The 19,640-nt window shown below is 55.5% G+C and overlaps 5 protein-coding genes across 5 annotated transcripts; 1 reads left to right on the top strand and 4 right to left on the bottom strand.

Annotated features, from left to right (window-relative positions):
- Positions 1-527: 527 nt before the first annotated feature.
- Positions 528-1,728, top strand: CDEST_05341 (uncharacterized protein; the record flags this gene model as incomplete). The annotated part of the gene is made up of 1 exon (XM_062921500.1): positions 528-1,728. One exon carries the CDS (start codon positions 528-530, stop codon positions 930-932), a length of 405 nt encoding a protein of 134 aa, XP_062777551.1. The 3' UTR covers positions 933-1,728.
- A 1-nt stretch (position 1,729) lies between these two features.
- Positions 1,730-4,093, bottom strand: CDEST_05342 (Putative zinc/iron permease). The gene is made up of 4 exons (XM_062921501.1): positions 3,463-4,093; positions 2,745-3,349; positions 2,361-2,661; positions 1,730-2,301 (listed from the first exon to the last, which is right to left on the bottom strand). Exons 1-4 carry the CDS (start codon positions 3,604-3,606, stop codon positions 2,116-2,118), a joined length of 1,236 nt encoding a protein of 411 aa, XP_062777552.1. The 5' UTR covers positions 3,607-4,093; the 3' UTR covers positions 1,730-2,115.
- Positions 4,094-5,990: 1,897 nt separating this feature from the next.
- Positions 5,991-8,431, bottom strand: CDEST_05343 (Putative auxiliary Activity family 9). The gene is made up of 2 exons (XM_062921502.1): positions 7,811-8,431; positions 5,991-7,739 (listed from the first exon to the last, which is right to left on the bottom strand). Exons 1-2 carry the CDS (start codon positions 7,986-7,988, stop codon positions 6,388-6,390), a joined length of 1,530 nt encoding a protein of 509 aa, XP_062777553.1. The 5' UTR covers positions 7,989-8,431; the 3' UTR covers positions 5,991-6,387.
- A 4,312-nt stretch (positions 8,432-12,743) lies between these two features.
- Positions 12,744-14,087, bottom strand: CDEST_05344 (Putative GroES-like superfamily, chaperonin GroES, groES chaperonin family). The gene is made up of 4 exons (XM_062921503.1): positions 13,960-14,087; positions 13,565-13,792; positions 13,279-13,337; positions 12,744-13,178 (listed from the first exon to the last, which is right to left on the bottom strand). The coding sequence occupies exons 1-4, from the start codon at positions 13,960-13,962 to the stop codon at positions 13,148-13,150; spliced, it is 321 nt and encodes a 106-aa protein (XP_062777554.1). The 5' UTR covers positions 13,963-14,087; the 3' UTR covers positions 12,744-13,147.
- Positions 14,088-14,415: 328 nt separating this feature from the next.
- On the bottom strand, positions 14,416-17,818 carry CDEST_05345 (Putative serine/threonine-protein kinase, active). Its single transcript, XM_062921504.1, has 4 exons — positions 17,630-17,818; positions 17,103-17,392; positions 15,398-16,745; positions 14,416-15,348 (listed from the first exon to the last, which is right to left on the bottom strand). The coding sequence occupies exons 1-4, from the start codon at positions 17,682-17,684 to the stop codon at positions 14,732-14,734; spliced, it is 2,310 nt and encodes a 769-aa protein (XP_062777555.1). The 5' UTR covers positions 17,685-17,818; the 3' UTR covers positions 14,416-14,731.
- Between the last annotated feature and the right edge of the window lie 1,822 nt (positions 17,819-19,640).

The following is a 19,640-nucleotide window of genomic DNA, read 5'->3' on the forward strand; positions in this document are numbered from 1 at the left end:
TGTCTCGTCGATGACGGCCAAACGACTGATGGTGAGCTTATGACTGATGGAATCCATCAAGACGATGCCGCTAGAAGGCATGGAACGCCCGATGGAAGGCTGGAACGTCAGGCACGTCAGGGCCAAGGTATGGAAGCACGCGGATCTTCAGACATCTGCGGTCTCCATCGCGGAACAAAATGGGGCTCCTCGGGTTACAGCGCACGACGCATCACCGCATACCTTGCGGCTCTGAGCAACAGCAAGCTATTCGTGCACTACAGAGCACACCACGTTGACTGCTGGCCAAATCAGGGGTGTGTAAGCGGGGGCTCTTAGACACAAGCCAGCATCCGTCTGGAAAACAGGAGATAGTTGTGGGTTCTGGTGGTCGACTGTGGACGGCGCCAGATGGTGCAATCCCTTTGCATATCCACTTTCAGCCGACGACAAACGAGCTATGGGTGGCCACGGGCTAATGCGATGAAGCTGTTTTTTTTTTTTTTCTCTTTCATACTAGCTAGGACGTCACCGGCGTCTGATGGACCATGTGGGATGAAGGGTTTTCCCCCCGCCCCCCGAGGGATATCGTTTTCTTCTTCCAACAGATGTATTACGGAAAATTTTCCTCCCATTTTCGGCGACACGTGGGGCTCTCCATAAGCGCTTGGCCCATTCAGAGAAGCTCTGAGGAACACGGGTCAGAAATGGTCGTTGGCCATCATCGGTCGACCCACGATGCACCACCGCCTTTGCTGGCAGAGAGACATGATACATCCCACGCTCGGAACGAGAGAGCGGATCAGTTACCTAAGACTCCCGCCCAACCGTACTTCCGCATATGGCCTCATCGTTCGGCGGTAGTGGCCAGACCGTACCTATTAGTCAACGTTGACGACGGGACGGGACTACACAGTACTTCTCCGTCTATAATCGGGGGACGGGACGGCTGATCGGGTGGGGTGCCAACCCCCCTTCCTACACTACCTTCGCCCATACGATGTAGTCCTCGAGCAGATGGATCCAAAACTCAAGCACTGAGGTCGCTGCTGACTCACGCACCCTACGGCACGAGTCTGTCCGCCGCGCCCTGCAGAGCGCCTCATGTCAATCCGGTTGCCCGCCTAGCAACAGCCTTGCACCATGCAGACCGACACACGACGACACACGCATCACTCGGGACGATTCGTCCCAGGTCGCTGACCATCACGGCGGCCAAAAAGGAGCTTACCAACCCTTCCGCACCACCGACCCAACAACCCCCATGATGAGTAATTGATGGTAATGCCGTTCCGGAATTCATAATCCTTACTTTGGGCTGAAACAAAAACACAATCTCTGGGCTGTATTGCGCCAACCTACTTCCGGTCAGACATTCGTCGTTGGCTTCGAGGCTTGTTGCGTGCTCTGCTAACAGAACACACTAGCCTCTCGGGGGCGTGCCATGACATCTACCATAACCACCATCGTCTTCAATGCACTACACCACACCGCGCCCAGCCAGTCCCAGGGAGTGGGTCAGGCGGCCTGGCCAAGCTGTTGTTTTCTTGCATTGTCACGAGTAGACCACGTAACCTAGACCAGAAACTCACTCCGTCAGCCAGGCTCAACAGGTTTCAGTCTTCTTGAGCAGCAAGGTCACCATCACTTCAGTCCATGGTACTTCGAGGCTCGCATGTTCCTCTACCTCGTCTACCTTTACCCCAACTTCGCCAGACAGCCAGCCACCGGCCACACCCGCACGTCTGCCAAAGACGGTCAGAAACAAGACTCAGGCCAGGCCGCCAACCCGGTTATGGGAGCGCGCAGCCTAGGCCGTCTCTGCCACGTCTGCGCCATTCTGTCGGGGTAAGCCATCGTCGCCCAGCTTACTGTATGTCATACGTATGGAAACGGCCCTTAACTCTTCTTGAGGCATGCGTGTATGTGCCAAGTAGGGCATTGGCCGAGTTCGATTTATCTACGATTCTTGGGGATCTCTTTGCGCAACAGGCCAAGTGACGGCTTGCATACTCTATAGGTTTCTACATCGCACACGACTCAGCTGGGGAGCAGTCGGAGTACTTCTAGGCACATCACTTTCTCCTTTTTTTATTCTTTTTTTGGAGCATGTAACCTCCCCACACAAGAGCGCATTCAGTCGTGCCACGAAATGTACAGCATGATGCCGGCGCCCACGGCGATGGCAGCGAACTGCACCAGCGTCTTACGCAGCTCGGCCATCTTGTTCGGGCCCGTCTCCAGCAGCTCGGGAATGACGGCAACAGTGCCCACATAGAGGAACGTACCCGCCGTGAAGGGCAGAAGCATATCGCCCCAGGTCTGGCGGCATTGTCAGCATGTTTCGTCGTTAAGGTTGTCAGCGTAACTGTCGCACTCACCAGGCTAGTTCCCCAGAGACCCGCGTTGCGCGCCATGACGCCTTCACCGGAGCTACCGCCGAGCTCCTGAATGGCGATGCCGATGAGCGTTCCCAAGAGCGCGCCGAGCGCGGTCACGAACTGCGCACCCATGGCCGCCTTCTTGCTGAACCCCGATTGCACCAGCAGGGCGAAATCGCCGACCTCGTGAGGGATCTCATGGAAGAAGACGGCGACCGTTGTCGTGGCGCCGATGGTCGGGGAGGCGTAGAAGCTAGCCGACATGGCCAGGCCGTCAGTGATGTTATGTGTAAAGTCGGCACTATGTGTCTCTTGGGTTAGCCAAAGACTCGAGAATGGGCCGAGACCCGTGGTATGCGGCGGGAGCCGAGAGAAAGACCGTACATCAGGTTGAGGTAGCCTCCGAGCTTGACACTAGGGTTGATCTCCTTCTCCGTTTTCTCCACCGCGTCACCGCCGGAGACGGCGCCGGTCTTCTTCTTCCGCGACTTGAGCTCGCCCGCCTTCTCCACGCCCGATGAGGCGCCCTCGGCCTTTGCTTCGGCATGAGAGTGGCCGGCCTGATCGTGTGAGTGGCCGGCACCACCCGTGGCAATACGCAGCCCCTTGTCCATGGCAACGAAGGTCATGAAACCGACAAGGATGGCGACACCGAGGAGCAGGTTGCGGTTCGGTTCGACGAGGACCAGGCGGGCGCGCTCGGGCTCGTCCTCGCCGAGGAAGATCTCGGGGAGCAGATGGAAGAGGGTGTCGCCCATGAGGCCGCCGACGGCGAAGGCGACCATGACGGAGAGCGAGGAGGGGTCGATGTTGGGTGGGCAGAGCGCTAGGAGGAAGTTGGGCGGGCCGGAGATATAGAGGGTCGCGAGGATGGCGTTGACGGCGGGCGAGCCGGGGAAAAGTACACCGAAGGCGCGGGAGAGGAGGGAAGGGGTGTCGCTCATCTTAGATAGCTTGTCGGCCGTGAGGCTCTGGACGACGGAGCATTGCTATTTCGAAGGCGGGTTGTTAGCATTCGACAGTATCCTGCGTCTGGCCTGCGCGTTTCGCCTGTGCTGCGGGCAACACAGGAATGCCGCTCAATTAGAAGCTCTTATCTCACCTGCAGTTGCTCGTCGAGCTCCTCGAGGCTAAGGTCGGCGACGGCCTTGCCTGCGAAGCCGAGCTTCTCGGCCACGGAGGACGCGATGCCCAGCTGCACCAGCAGAAAAAGGGCCCAGAAGACGGGCTTCCAAGAGCGGGCCATTCTGTCTCGTGCGATTTGCTGAAAAGATTGGAGTGATGAGGTGTTTTTTTGGTGACAATGGCTGCAGAATCCGGTGTGTGCAGGTGTTGTTCCCAATCTTGGAGCTCGCGAGTCGCACTTTCAGACAGGACACTTGTCGATATCTCGCTCTGCCAAATTTCCTCACTAGGTGGTCTTGTCATCCCATCCCTTTCAGGGGACCTTGGGGAGCAAATAAGCTTGGCGGGGCGGCTGTGAGCTCTCAAGCGCGGCCGAAGGGGTAATCCCGAACCATTCCTCGGTCGGGGTGCGTGCCGCGGCGCCGATGGCCGGGGGCGAGCTTGGCCCATCCGCTCAGCACAGAGTTGAGGGAGCCGAGAGCCTGAGGGGTGCCCTATTACGTTGTAGTGAAAGTGCGCCAGGTGGCAGATGGGCGTAAAGTAGAAACAACGCCACTAGGCCGTTTTGGGGGGTAGGAGTGCAATTCTTGCGTCCAATGTTGGGTTGGGATATCCGTGTGTTCGGCCGGGTCGCGACAAGTAACAAACCATGTCTAAGCCATTCCTCGTGAGGGCGAGATCATCATGGTCAGATGAACTACGCTTCGACATTCGAGACGGTCGCGTAATTTTTTCTTCTTTCCGTGGAAAAGAGAGATCCGCGACGAAGAAGGGGGGGAGGAAGGGTCCCGGCTTGACCTATTTATGCCTTGGGAGACGAGACTCAGTTCATCTGGTCCCCTGCAATGGGCAATTGGGACGGTTTCGAGGACCCGGACGGGCTGGTGCTGCCCACCGCCCACCATCGCCGTGTGACGACTCTTACTTGCCTAGGTAGGTAGGTAGATATCATTAAGCCTACCTATGGACCAATGCCGTTGCCTACCTAACTATAATTGCGTGCACTGACGCCAGAGGTAGTACTCGGGAAGTGACAGGCCCCCGGTTTGCTGGGGAGGAAGGAGTGACAATCAGGGTTGTGGTTTTCGGGATGTGGGAGGGGGAAAGGGGGCGTTTATTTCTTTCCCCCTTCCACTTGACATGACATCTTTCGTTCTCCTGTCGCTGTCCCACCCATGGCATTTGGTTCTGTCTGTATGCACATCAATGTACCGGGGCTTGCGAAAGTGGTCATATTGTGGTGTCTGGTCCCGCCGGCAGCCACATGATGGCGATTAAACCCATCAACTGTTGTTCTGGCTAGCTTCCCTCCATAAGATGCAAGCGGATCTTGTGATACCGGTATCAGAGTTAAGGCTGGGAACGGGATTCAGTCCCTACAGACACTAGATGATGTAACTGGCCATGATCTCTGGGAAGGCCTTCACTCTCTCATTGTCGTGAATTGTAGATATGCCTGGCTTGAAAATCTTAACCCTCAATGTGAAGTTTCGGATTACGTACTGGCTGTGCTATAAACTACTCATCTGCAGCGCCTCTCCGCCATCCTGTCAACCAGATGTTACCGCCATTGGCAACTAACTTGTCAACGGGGGTGGGTGGCCGGAACGAGTTGTGGCAGAAAGTCCCGTATTGTATTGTAACTATGTAGGCCCTTATAGGTCTGGGAGAGCACTGTGTAGCAGTGTTGCCAAGAAAAAAGCGCGACACGAGAAGAGAACTTCCCGGTACGTTTCCAACATCTGAGATGGTAGAGGGAACCTCCTATCAGCAAGTCACTTCGATTGATTGTCACTGTCGTTAGCTACCGAAAACTCACCCGTTGGGACAGGGCAGCGAGTAGTAGCCGTCAAGGCAAGGAATCACTGTCAAAGGTTCACGCGTCATGAACTTACTAGGCAGGTCAGACGAAGACTCCCTCGCTCGACTTCGACGACGCCAACACATTCCAGACACACAGTGCCCACAGGATCACCAGGGTATTGAGTTGCATCTCGACTTTTGGCAGATGTCATACATTCTGCCCGAAGAGTACGGGGATGCCGTAGTCAATGTAAGGTTGACAGGAGGGCGATGGGGTAAGATTCAATCATGTTTGCGAACGTGGCAGCCGCCGTAGAGACAAAGAAGACTAATACCCAGGCGGGGAGGAGGGCTCTCACGACTGCGTATACCATTTTCTTGCAAAACTGCCTGTCTCTTGATTTCAAGTCGGTGATCCGAACATCATTGTTCGTTCCGAATATGCAGCACGTCGTCAGCTCTGTTGCCATTGCAAGCGAAGACACCCCCTTGCGGCCAGTGACTACCGAGCCCAAACAAGACGACAGTTGAAACCAGCATGAGCTGTCAACATGTTAATGGCGGTCGTCCTCTAATTCTTTCACTGCAGACTTCTGCTCCGGAGCCAGGACGGACGGCAACACTGCCAAAGGGGGCAAACACCTCTAGGCACCAGAGATATTCATTCACGCACTAGACAAGCGAGAACCCCAATTTCGCAATGATCCATGTGTTTGATCGATTTGTACAGACTATATACAAGAATGCCACGGAAAGAAAAGAGTCACTAAGAAAGACCTGGAAAAAAGCCCGTGATTTCCTGTCCCAATGTCTTTTTTCTTTTCCGCTCAAATAACCTCTGGAGAAGAAGAAAAATCCCATCCGTGATATGTTCACCAATCCCGTTGTTCACCCTCCCCCGTTGTGAAATCGAAAGTAATGCAAAAAAAAAAAAAAAACCCCGAAGCGAAGTTGAATGTAATCCGATGAGGGGATACACCCATGTTGTTGTTGTTGTTGTTGTTGTTGTTTTGTTTCTTTCATAATCGTCATGACCACGTTTCCCTATCTTTTCTTTTCTTTTCCTGTCGTGGTGTGATGAAGAGCCGCGAGGGTTTCTTTAGTTGTGCTTGCTCTTGCGGAGGCTGCTGGCCTCGAGGCAGAGACCGAACTTGCCCTGGCAGCCGCAGGAGGGCCTGCATTGGAGGATCTTGCTGCCACACTTGCCGCTGATGGAGCAGCAGGAGCCGAACTCGCTGCCCTGGCAGGTGAAGCCGGTCTCGCCACCGCAGGTTCCGTCGGGGGAGATTTTCAGGCCGTTGGTGGCAGAGGGGACAGGGGCGGCAACAGTAGAAGAAACAGGGACAGGGGCGGCGGAGGAGACGGGTGCGACGGTGGCGACGGGCTTGCTTGTGGCCACGGGCTCCTCAGCAGCGTACTCGGGCACGGGGGTGGCAGCCACAGAAGAGGCGGCGGGGGCGGCGGAGGAAGCGACGGCAGTCTTGGAGGGGCTGGGGGCGGGGGCGGAGGAAGCAGCGCCAGAGCCGGAGCCGGTGTTAGAGCTGGAAGAGCCACCCAGGAGGTTCAGGTTGACGGCGACGGGGAGGGGGCCGGGGGCGGCGGTAGTCTTCTCCTCCATGTCGATCTGAGGGGGGCCGTTGAAGTTCTTAGCTCTGCACTGGGCCTCAAGACCCTTGCACATCTTGTCGTTCCAGACGTAGCAGTTGGCGGCGCCGGTCGGGGGCGCGGAATCGAAGCACTCGTTGCCCTGGAGGTAGCAGGCGTCAACGCCGGCCCAGCAGCCCGTCTCGGTGGTGTAGCTCTCAACGGCCTTCCCGCACCAGTTTGCGTTCTTGAGCAGACAGTCGCTAGGGACACCGCCCTTGAAGGACACATCCTTGGCGCTCACGGAGGTGCCGGTAGGGCTGTAGGGCTTGGGGCCGGGGACGGGGTAGGGGAACTGGGGGTTGTCGTAGAGGTTGAAGGTGTTACCGGGCTCGGAGCCATCGACGTAGCCGGGGATGCTGACGGCGTACTCAGAGGGAATCTCGAGGGAGCCCGAGGGACCGTCCTGAATGTAGATCTGGGCGCAGCCGACGTAGTACTGGGGGTCCTTCAGGCTGACGGCCTGGTGGAGGGCGAGAACCTCGGGGCGGACGAGGTAGTAGCCTGCGGGGAGACCAGAGGGAAGCTCAACGGTGAGGAGACCCTTGTTGTCGATGAGCTTGTCGACGCACCACTGCTGGGTGGACTCGTCGTAGCCCTCGTCCCAGATCTTGAACCAGCCGGGACCAGCGGCGGCCGACGTGGCGATGTCGTCGACCTTCTTGATGTACACAGCACAGGGGCCCTTGTGAGAAGGGTCGATGGATCCTTCCTGGCGTTTGTCGGGCCACTGGCGGAACTCAAAGGTCAGCTTGGCGCTGCCGGGGGCGGCACACGTGTACGCGGCAGCGATCTGGCCGTCCTTGCCTGTAAATAGAATGAGTATTCGTGGATCAGGTCTGAGCGTCGTGGCACCATCAAAGGGGTGTTTGTCTTACCGCAAGCCATATCTTGGTTGGTCAAGCCGGCAACGGGGGAAGTGGCAGTATCACCCTCTTTGGGCATGCGGATGCAGGTAGCATCGCCCTGGGACTCGCCGTTGATGTACAGCTCAGAGAATAGAGTGTGGGCGTTGGCGGCGGAGGCCAAAGCGAGGGCAGCAGTGAAGAACTTCATTTTGATGGATGGAAAGGTTGGGTATCCTGTTGTGAGTTTGCGAGCAGTTTCTGAGCACGAAAGGATTCGTATGTAGCTGAGGACAGGCCTGCTGAAGTCGAGATGGATGAAATGGAGGTTTGGTTGTTTCCAAAGAAGGTCGACGTCGATGATATTCTGAAGAAAGGACTGAAACGGAGTTGGTTTTCGAGGTGTAAGCTCTGGGCTTTGCCTATGTAGGTAGTATCAAGGAGTGGACTGTTCAACAGCAGCTTCGTTCTGGACGAGAGGGACTGAAGGGAGCAACGACAACTCAAAAGTGACGAGGCTCGGGTGGGTATAAGGAATGGAAAGTTCGTTCAAAGGTGAAAGCGAACAAGAAGGGAGTGTGAATCAGCGGCCAGCTGTGTACAGAACGCGATGGGGTCGAGAAACAAAAAGGGAAGAAGGCCTGTTATCGAGGACCCGAGATGGGTTTATATCAACCAACCAACGGTCCAAAACCCAGGCGTTCCATGACAGGCACAGTAGAGAGACCAGGCCCGAGAAGGGAGGGCCGTTTCCTCCCCTTGCCCTTGCCCCCCCCGCCCTTGACCCTCTCCGAGGCTCCGCCGTCCTGTTGGAAGAGGATCAAGACTAGCCGGGGGGAGGGGGGTGGTGACGGTGGTTGGGTAGCGAATAGTGGCACTCTGGATTTGAGTGACTTCGAGCGCGAGAAAAGCTCAACACGGCTTTGCACGCCCCCCCTTTCGACGTGCAGCTCCGCTCCTGCAAGGCTCATGGGCAGGCCCTGTGTGACTCCAGAGTGAGCCCGCCCTTTCTCCATCTCATCTCTTGGAAAGGCGGGCGTCGTCTGGTACCTTGCAGCAGTCCGCCCCCTGCCCTTCTTCGTGCGCTTTGGGGGGCTCAAGGCGCCGGCGATTTTAACCCCTCCCTCCCAGTTCCCGCCTTGCAGGAGGAGGTGCAGTAAGGGTGGTTACATGTCGTGGCGCTAGCGCGGTCTTCTTCCGCTGGGGACCGGCCGTTGTCGTCGACGATTTGAGCTGACCAAGAAGGCGAAAACCCAGGTTCGAGCCAAGCATGTCAGATCATGGCGTCGGGAGGACCTGGGATGTTTCTGTCGGCTGTTGCAACGTGCAGGCAAAGGGAGGAGACACCTCTGAGAGAAACACTGAGGGACAGAGGCCCCGGCCAACTGCGAAAGAAGCCTGGGCTCCCTGCCAGCCTGCCAAGACGAGAAACACTGGCAAACGCTCGCTGGGCTTCTGATTGCAGGGTCCAGTGGCGTGCGTTAGCGGGCAAACGGGGAGCGCAACATGAAACGAAGGTGGGCGGCGCTACCGATACCCACCCTGAGTGAATCTCTTATCCGGTATCCTCACTCTCAGTGCCCTTAGTGCCCCTAGCATGCTGTGGTTGCCCGTCCCATCGGGGAATTACCGCGCAGGATTCCAAGGCAAAGCAGGCCCGAAAAAGAAAAGGATCGACCAAGAGCCGACGGAGCGAATTAGACGCGCGGTGTTGCTGTCATTGTTCACATCCAACACGACGAGATTTTCCTCAGCCCTGGCGTCCGTGGGAAAACTACTCACGGCGGCGAAGGGGGGAGGGGCAGCGCCACCACCATGACAACGCGCACAGTCTGGACTCTGGGAAAGGCTGTCCCTCTCCCCAGGGTGATCGTCATCATGGAAGGAAGAGAAAGCCCGGTAGCTGCAGATGGAGCTTTCTTGGCTATGCCGCGCTAGAGCTTTTTGCCCGAGAGGCTGTTGTTGGATGATGCTGATGATGACGACGACAGTATGTGTGTCTGTAAGAGTGTATAGTAGATACACATGTTTGAGCGGCAAAAGAAAGCATGACAAGTCAAGACTCGGGCGCCGTTTAAGATTTGTCGATCTCCCTGGGCACTAAACCCGGTCCAGCAAATCCCAAAGCCGAGATGGCCCAGGTCTGCGGGATGAGACGAGTCGATCGCTTGACTGATTCAAGCAGAGACAACGGGAGGAAACAGGAGTAGCCGAGGGGAGGGGGTTGGGGAGAGACGAGTTGTTGTTGGCTACTTCAGCTCTTCAACCACATACTACGGGTATCGTACCGGCCTTTCGGGCAGGTTCTGCCTGTATTGTGTTTTGAGACGGCGCCAGCAAGAGAAAACCCGTCGTCCGTAAATACTAGACCCCGACTTATCAACAATTGGTTTGGTCTTACTCTCTTTCTGTTGGTGTTGTTGGTTGATTCGAGGTCGGGCTGCCGAGATTAGCGCAAGGGGTGGCGGGAAGGGGGCTCCCAGGGGGGAAAGAAGAAAACATCTGTCATTGTGTTCAAGTGCGGCTGTTTGGGAGAAGATGAGACGAACCATTCGATGATTGAGACGAGACATTTCAATTAACTCCTGACCATCAGCTGACGGTTGGCCTCCCGTCAACGTCAGCGTCCAGGCGCACACACACTCGAGTGGCTTCGGCACGACGCACGATGCATGCTTATTAGGTACTCACACGGCATCTAGACCCTGATTAACAAACCACGCACCAACGCAGTAAGGTTAACACGCTTTAAGCAAAAGCCTTGAAACCTTGGGACACGACACCTTGTCTTTAAGCTTGACTGTATGGTTTGCAACTTGCGCGACTTTGCAAACGTTAAAACCGGGGCTGGGGAAGAAAGGGGGGCATACACTGGAGCCAGACACTGGACTTAGACAGAGCCGGAAGCGGTTCCACGATCTGATGGCTCCAGCTCTCTCGCAACGTTCCCATCTTTTCTTTCCACCTCCCTCCCTCTCTCCCCCTGCCCCGATGTCACAGTGATACGTACATTCTCCCGGCCCGCAGGTCCAGTCTTCCAGGTTCCAGCACATGTTTGTTTCCCGTCCTGGGCCAGCTGCCGACCAGGCGCCACGCGCAACGAAACCCACCACCCACACGCTGCAACACTGCTTCGCATGTGCCGTACCACCGTCCTGTCGGAGTCAGAGACAAGGGCTTGAAAGATGGAGCGAAAGAGCGAAAGAGACAGAGAGAGAATGAGAGTCGGGGAAAGGTGAAGACTTGGAAAAGATGGAGACGAGACAAGCCTGCGGGCAACAGACGCCTGCTGCTCCGATTGGCAGCCTGCAAACGCTTACATCGTACATACGCAGCCGCCCTGCCAGCAACCGCCGCCTTACAAGCAGACTAAGTACGGATACTCCAGTCTGTAGGCACGTATGAAGTGCATCGGGGTCGCTTACCGACGAAACCCTCAAGCTTTCGCAACTCCGCTCTTCTGCCATGGCGAAACCCACCCCCTGAATCAGACCGAGGAGAGGGACCAGCATCGATTCGCTCCCCGTTGATCTCAACGACATGACAGATCCCGGAAATCTCGCAGCCCAACACCGCTCCCCACAGTTTCCCTCCCTATGCCTGGGTCCGTCTTCTCCCTCGGTGCCAGGTCCAGAGTAGAGGAGAAAGGAGGGTGAGAACACACTTCGCCCTTCATCTGGGACGACTCGGACGAGACCTACGTCTGGACCCCCCCCCGACTCGTGGGCTGCGTTCCACAACAGTTCATGTTTTTTGCCCGGGACTCCCGTGGATATATCCGTGGATTCTGGATAACTCGCGTGGGAACCATGGGAACGCTTCCGCCCTCATTTTGTGGACAATGCACAATCTCCCACTCACTCTCGCTTCTTTCCTGATTTTCTAAGATTGCATTGATCCTCTCTCCCCGTTTGTGTGCGCTTGTTGTTTGGTTTATCGCGCATTTTCGCCCTGGTCCTGGCCGAGTGAGGCTCCCACTGGCTCCATCTGCAGTTTGTTGTTCCATTATCCAATGTCCGAGCCCCCCATTCCGGGTGGCTCTTCACAATCCCATTGTTCCACGGGCCGTTCGTCACTAAGTCATCAACATTCATCAATCGCTCATTCCATCAAAGAAGAGCCCACAAGCGAATGGTATCTATAGAAAAGTGGTGAAACAGAGGGAATGACTCGGGCACTACCCAAGCCTCCCTCTCCCTCTCCCTCCCTCACCGTCCCATGTTCCTCCACCGCTTCGCAGTGCCTCATTCGTTGCGTGGCTCAGTCAGATCTCCATTTGATGAAGTCGTTTCCCGAGTAATGTATTTGCCCACACCACCCGCAATGCTGTCCGTCCAAGCCCACGGGTCCGGGCAGAGCCAGCTGGCTCAGGCATAACAGCACGACCACTATGCGCGTGCACCCGAGAGCGAGACTAAATGTGTCCAATGGTGCAACAATTCGCCTTGGCGAAAAGGGACAGGCCGTCAGTGTGGCGAGTAGATTGCCCACATCATGTGCGTAGCCAGCTGTGGCCATCGGGAAAGTCCAATCTGGAGAAAGATGCCTTGTGTGATGCTTTCTGTCTGTTTGTACAACTGTCTATTTGTGTCCGGACTAACGGGAGATGAGGAGACAGCGGGCCAGAGCACAAGCAGCCATCCGCATCTAGCCCTCCCGGTGTCCTACGAGATCATACTCTGCAAATGCTTCAATTGTATGAGATAGGTACTGGAGTCTTCGTCGCCAAGTTGACATGAGTATGTGCGCTCCCTGTGGTGAGAGCCCTCCGTTAGGCCCGGATGTCCAAAATTCGTCAGACAAATGCCGACCAGATGGTTTCCCCAGGCTCTTGATCAATGTCATCGACGACAGCTCAGGTTTCGACGTTCTCTCTCAAGGGGTGCACAAACGAGCAGAACCCACCGGTCCTTGTGCCGTCAAGACATGCTTACCCAAGTTCGCTCGTCGCGTTGAATGTGGCCTCATATTAACAGAACTCCTTGTTCTACAGACTGTTAATCAGGGATGGCAGAGAGGAGAGGTTTCTTCATGGACTAGAGAAAGAAAAGGCCCCCGGCGGTAAGACAGAGCAGGGCCATGGTCAAGAACGACAGTGTAAACTCCCTTCCCACATCCCTTCATAATCTGACCATGGCCCCATCTCCTAGCATCGCGAAGACTAAAGTGTACACGCATAATTGATTACACCATTGTCTATGCAAAAGCAACACTCTCACGCTCCCTCCAGAGACAAGCCCTTGTGTTATTGACAAGGGAGGTAGCCTTGTTGTCCCATTTTAACTTGTTGTTTTGAAATTTCTTTTGATACACAGTATTGTACACGCCAACATCTCGTGGGTATCTTTTACAATCGTGACGGAGGCTGACTTATGACGACTCGTTGATCTTGGCAAGGATCCTGTTACAGGGAAGGAGCCCATCGGTCAGCTCGTCTGCTCTGGCGAGAGAATGGGAGGCCGCAACTTTGAACAAAGGGAATTAAAAAGGATGAAACCTACTCGCTGTCACGGAAGAGATGGTACTCTTCCTCGCCGACCTTGACGGGGGAGCCGCCAAACTGCATCGTGATCGTCAGCCATCAACGCCCCGATGTCGCACCTGTCACCACCCGGTTTCTCTCCCGTTCATCTCGTCGCCTTGATATCCTCCCTAACAGGATGCGGGGGAGAAGAAATGCCAAACAAAATGTCGGTCAGGGGTTAAGCCTGCAGAGTGCGAAACTTGCAGGTTTGCTTCATGATTGAAAAAGAAGGGAAGGGGTGATGTTCATGCATCTCGACATACCTGGGGGATCAAGACGCGGTCGCCAGAGCTGACGCCCATAGGCAACCGCTTACCGTCGCGGTCGAGGGCGCCGGGTCCGACAGCGAGGACCTTGGCCTCGTTGAGCTCCTTGACACTGGACTCAGGAAGGAAGATGCCGCTGGCGGTCTTGGTCTCGGCCTTGACGCGCTGGACGAGGACGCGGTCCAAAAGGGGCACGAGTGCGCGGACGGAGCGGAAGGAGGTGGCCTGTTAATACCCGTCGAGTTAACCACCGAGAACATTTTGTGGTAGCAAGATGTCAATGGCTAACGTAGCATCGTCTAGTCCAACAGCCGAGGTCTCGGCTTAGACCGCGGCGGTCGAACGGAGGATGCTGCCAGCTAGTTTGACGGACTCTGAGGGTATATTCTCACCATTGTGAATTTTGGAATGGATCAAGGAGGAGTGCGCAAGTGTTGGTTATGGGGACGAATTGGCTGATGACGAGCAGTTGAGGATGAGGTTCAAGTTCGGGAGACGAGCTTTAAGCCTTGAAGCTATTCCAAGAGCTTCCAGAATGTCGACAATTTTTTTGGGCCTGTCGGCCAAAGGATTTCCCGATGCCCCACCACTTATACAGTGCAATTATGGTGCATGTGTAATGTGAACACGGTAAAACACGCCTGTCTCTGTCAAGGATCCAGCATTTACAAAGCGGCAAAGAAGCAACAGACAAGATAGAGGCGTATGTTTTCCTTACAATCTACCTAAGTAAACTTCTCGTATTGATCTAACGCGTATTTAGTATGAGGGAGGTAGGCGGTAAGGGTATCAAATATCACCAACAATGACGGGTACAACATGATCTACAACAATGCGAGGGATGCTCCAGGAGTGCAACTTGCACCAAATAATAATTATCTACTTTACTAGGGTTCAATCGCTTGATACAACCTGCATTGAGCCGAGGATACGGCATCTACATAATATCCTGTACGTGGGCTACGGCACCACCCAAACTATAAGAAGAGTGTCTGTCATCGCTTTCTCCCCCACCCCCCGTCTCGAGGCGCCCATATCATGAGAAATATCATCCACCGCGTCCTGTTCCCATCCCAAGTGTTTCCGTCCCGAATCCGTCTACAGCCGAAACGCCATTTTAACATGCAATCTGAAAAGTCACTACCACATGAAGGGATCGAAAACCTATTTAGGAGGCTGTGGTGGCTCCAGAGTGTGGACGTGATCCTCGGCGTGGATCACACGACCTGGCTCAGGTTGCTGGCAAATGACCGTGTTGGCAACCCAGGGCTCATCCAGAATCTCTTGCATCGTTGCTCTCTCCTTGACCTTGATCTCGAGCATACGCCCGATAATGTGGCGAGACTCGCGAGGAAGCAGGCGCAAGATTCGCCAAGGGCCCCGTATGACCTCTTTCTTGTCTGTTTGCTGTCCCTCGGCACGAGTCGAGTTTGGTGGAGCTTGGGTCGAGGATCCCTGCGATGCCTGGCCTTCGGTCTCTTTTGGCTCATGCTTATGAGTTTGATGTTTGCCTTCCTCAAACATGTCTCTCTGTGGAGTGTCCGCGAGATCGTTGGCTGACTTTGATGGCATAATGAGCTTTTTGGGGTCATGGCCCGGTGTGGGCTCGGCCGCGAAGAGCTTGAATGAGTTGTCTGTCATGCGAGGCACCTTCCAGGGAAATCTTCGCAAGGTCATGCAACAGAAAATAATCGCGAGTGACCAAATGTCGACTGCCTGGGGGTCATACTTTCGCTCGTCATAGACTTCGGGGGCCAGGTAAGGATCGGATCCTACGATGCCTATGACTAGTCAGTCTTGTGTTTTAGAATCAATACAAGAGTTACTTACCAGAAGCAAGCACAATGTCGCTTTCGAAGGGATATTTGAAGACATGGGCACTACCAAAGTCGATGATCTTCATAATACCATGCTCGCTGACCACGACATTGTCGAGTTTCATATCCCGGTGAGCAAGGCCCATGCTGTGGAGATATGTCACGCCGTTGAGGATCTGCAGGAAGCAGCAGCCGACTTCCTCACGTGTCATTTTGCCTGTCATTACGCAGGCAAAGAGGTCATATGGAGCGTACTCCATAACCTCATACCACTTGCCCTTCTCCTGGAGGATGTCCAAGGTCTCAATGACATTGCCGTGATGCAAAGTCGATCCGACGCAGAATTCGGCCGTCAACTTCTTGACATACTCTCTCTCGGTTTCGTAAGAGTGTCTGGGTCGAAACTCCTTGACAGCGAAAACAACACCATCGTCACTTCGCTTCATCAACCTTACGGAGCCCCCAGCGCCTGAACCAAGGACCCTGCCGAGCTTTCCATACTTGGAAGACAGTCCGTGATCATCGCCAAAAGGGAGTTGATGTTGCGACCCTCGCGTAGGCGGGGTTCTTGCGCCAGACCGAACAGACGAGGGCGAGGCTTCTCTCTTTTTCTTGTGATGTCCGCCGACCTTGAAGAATCTCTTGAGGTCCGCGAATGAGCCTTGTCTGCCCGAAATACTGGCCGAATCATCGTGAGGAATCTGTAGTTCATCGCCGTTGCCCTTTAGATTGCCCAGGAGGCCTGACTGTCGCTTGTCGCTTGGTCGGCCTAAGCTCGACGTTGAGCCAGACGGAGACCCGTGCTTGTTCTTTCTGCGCGAAAACACGAATCTTGAGTCGATCTGACCCCGTTGAGGATGCGAGGGCGGAGGTTGGCGTTTGTGGGCGGCGTAAGGGTCATTAGCGTCTCCACCCGGCGTCATCGGCTTGGAATAGTACAGAGAGGCCCGAGACGGACTAGATTCTCGCGATACCGGAACTGAACCTCCTGCACCGATGGAAAACATGCCCTTTCTGTGCGACCTGGTGTCATAGTCTCGATCGTCGGCAGACGTCGACCGTGTCGCGACCTCCTCGTTCGACTTGCCTCGGATAGGCAGCCCCTTTCTGGCCGACGATGGCGGCGAGTCCTGGGAGGAAGATGCTTGGGGGGTGATGACCGAGGGTTCGCTCGAGGAGGGTTTCTTGTCGTCATGCTGGTCTCCCTTCTTCTTTGCTGCCGGGTCTGAGGGATCGGTCCCTGCCGGGGTCAGAGGAGGCGACTGCATCGGATGTGCCGGACCAAAACGCGGTGATCTTGGCCCGCTGGAGACCGGTGTGGGTAATCTGCTATTATCGGACTCGTCTTCTCGGGAGCAAACCTATAAGGAACAAGGGGATGTCAGCAACAGAGCAGGTTGTGCAGGCTGGTGCGTGCGAGGCAATGAAGAAGCTAGGCTGGCATGGCAAGTCTGGGGCACCTGGGATGAGCATGGGACTGCCTGATCAATGGAGCCTCTTCACAGAAGCTCCATCCAGAACGAGCCCAATTGGTTGTGGGGGGTAGACGAGGTGTTTGGGAGAGGGGCCTAGACATTGAGGCGGTGTTGCTCAGAGAGAGTAGAGGGGTAGAAATAGACTTTGAAACGCAAGTCCAGGAGAACGCCCAAGCAGAAGGCAAGCAAGCCAACGCTGAGGTCGCCGAGGACAAGTATTAAAAGACGAGATGGACAACGTACACGAGAAGCAGGTAGCGAATATGGTTCAAAGCCAAAGACATTCATCCGGCGTTGTTGCAACGGTGCACTTTGAAGGGATTTGGAAAGGGCTCTGAGCTCCTCGGGCGTGACTTCGGGCAGAGAGGCTCCGGTAGCGGCGTCGGTGGGAGACTGGGTGTCTGTCGGTGATGTCGTGGTGACGGTTGGGGTTATTTCCTGGACGGAAGAAGCGAAGCGGACTGCGGGCGCATCTTGGGGGGACATCTTGTCTTTGTCGACATTGGTGTTATCCGACGCGGTGCGGGAGATTTCTGGGCATTGCGACAAGCGCAGCGGTCAGCACGAGATCGGCGTTGGCGGCGAGGATGAGAAATGCAGGTGCAGGTACATGTGCAGGTGCAAGAAGTTTGGGGCGTGGACGTGGGCGTGGGCGCGGAACATTGGGTGAGACTGGGAGGGGAGTGTTTGACTGTGACATGCGCAACGGACGAACCGAGGGCGGGGTTACGCCGGAACAGACGGAAGAATAAGTAGGGTGTTTGTTGTACCTGGGACTTGTGATGCCTCTGTGTGAGGATCGCGGGCGGGAAACGGGGTAGCCATGACCCCGACAGAATCGCGCAGTTCGTCTGCTGAGGGAGAGTATTCGGTCGCGTGTAGTCAAGAGATGAGGTTTATGGCGGGGGAGGGAGAGGAGCAGGAGGAAAGAAATTCAAACCAAACGACGCAACGTCGGGTTTGTGACAGAAAAGTAGTGTACAGATGGATACCCAGCACACCCAAGGACGGGCAGTGGATGCCGCCAATTGCGGATGGTGGGGCAAAGCACTAATTGCTTGGGTGCACTCTGACTGTACGTACACAGCTAAAATGCACCGCATGGGTAAGCGTCGCGAAACATGAGGTAAGGCCCCTGCGAACAAGAAGCATCTCTGCCATTGTCGCTAGCCCTCGCCTATTGCTCTTATTACGGACGTGGTCTCCGTCGTTCCTGCCGGTCCTGCCGGACTCTCATGATATGATCCCTCTGGATAGATAGTAGAAAGTATTGGGAGAGTAGGAGGACGACGGAGAAGAGGGTACTTTTCGCGGGTCCGTCTGTCTTCCCGTAATCCGCAGCAAGTAAAATCACGGCGGGAATAGAGAAGGGCGCGCAAGTACATGATACACAGGCGGAAAGATTTGGGCAGGAAAAAGGTGCAACCTGACTGGTCGCCGCCATCGTTACCCATCCCTTATCGGAGAAGCGGCGGGCAGGATAAGACACCGTGACATCGCACTGGAGCGTTTGGGCCGCTGAAAGGGGAGCCGAGAGGGGGCCGGGGAGGTCTTTACGGCTTGAGAGACCGCGAGGCAAGCCGCAACACTTGGCAGCCCGCCTAAAATCATGGATGCATTGCGCGTATCTGCATCAGGAACCCGACAGAAGGGCCCTGCCGACCACTCCTGGCCCGCTCTGCCAGCCTGGCAGCCAGCTCCTGCCTGTCCCTGTGGTGATCGGAATATTCTATTTTTTCCCCAATTGGGCTCTAGACTTGCCCATGCCACCGCAACAACCGTCCATGATGAACACCCCTGGTCGCTGGCCATTTGTGTTGTGGTTCTTGGCTTCTCATCAGTGACACATGCGACGGCACTGAGGCGCCATTCGGCCGTTTGGGTTGGTCATACCTTCACCGATTTTACGAATCTCGCAGAAGGACCAAGTCCCAAGACACAAGAATTCATGGCTATTGATGGTCCTGCCAGCTTCGGACGTGGCCCGACCCCCACAAGGCCGATGACTCCTCTCACTTGACGCCCCTTGGAAAATCTTTTTCTTGTCTCCCCGAGTCCCGACAGTAGGTTTCCAGGGCACATCCCATCCGCCAGGTCAATGTCCACCAGATCATTCGACAGTGCAGCTCTTGCCTAGGCCGGGACGAACGAGTCAAGCCCGCGAGGAAACAAAAGCACACCAATCCCAGCCCGTCTTCGCCCTCCTTCACGAGAGACAGCAAAATCAACGCTGAAAACGCACAAATTTTACCATCCGCCGGCTCACACAAGCCGTGAGGGCCAGCTCTTCTCTCAGCTTCGGCAATCAGACCGGGTTCCGATGACATGACTAAGTAGCACGAGGAAACTGAGCCTCGCTCCCCTCCTGAGCTACCCCTTGGGCCGAGACAACACACGTCACGTTCAGCGCACATGCCGAGACGTACCTCACTTGCCATTCCGCAGTACCGCCGCATTTCCGGTCTCAGACCGACAAGCCGAGCACGGTGGCGTGGGTGCTGATGTTGCAGCTGCAGCATGAAAACGGCCAACGTTCCGTCACATCACCGGCATCAAATCGGTTCCACTTTGACGATGTTCGGGAGGCGTTCGCTGCACATAACAGGCTGCTTCGATGGAACCTTTTCGTCCAGGCACGATGCAAAAAGAGGATCACTTTCCAGGGGCGAAAATGTGGGCAGGGCAGTCTGTCCAGATCTGGACTCCCAGCCCGTCGCATCCAGCGGGGAAGCTGTGGTGCTGCATCAACCAGAACCTAATGTCACTGTGGAAGCCTCCGAG

The sequence above is a fragment of the Colletotrichum destructivum genome, chromosome 3 (genome assembly GCF_034447905.1).
Source record: "Colletotrichum destructivum chromosome 3, complete sequence".
Lineage (NCBI taxonomy): Eukaryota > Fungi > Ascomycota > Sordariomycetes > Glomerellales > Glomerellaceae > Colletotrichum > Colletotrichum destructivum.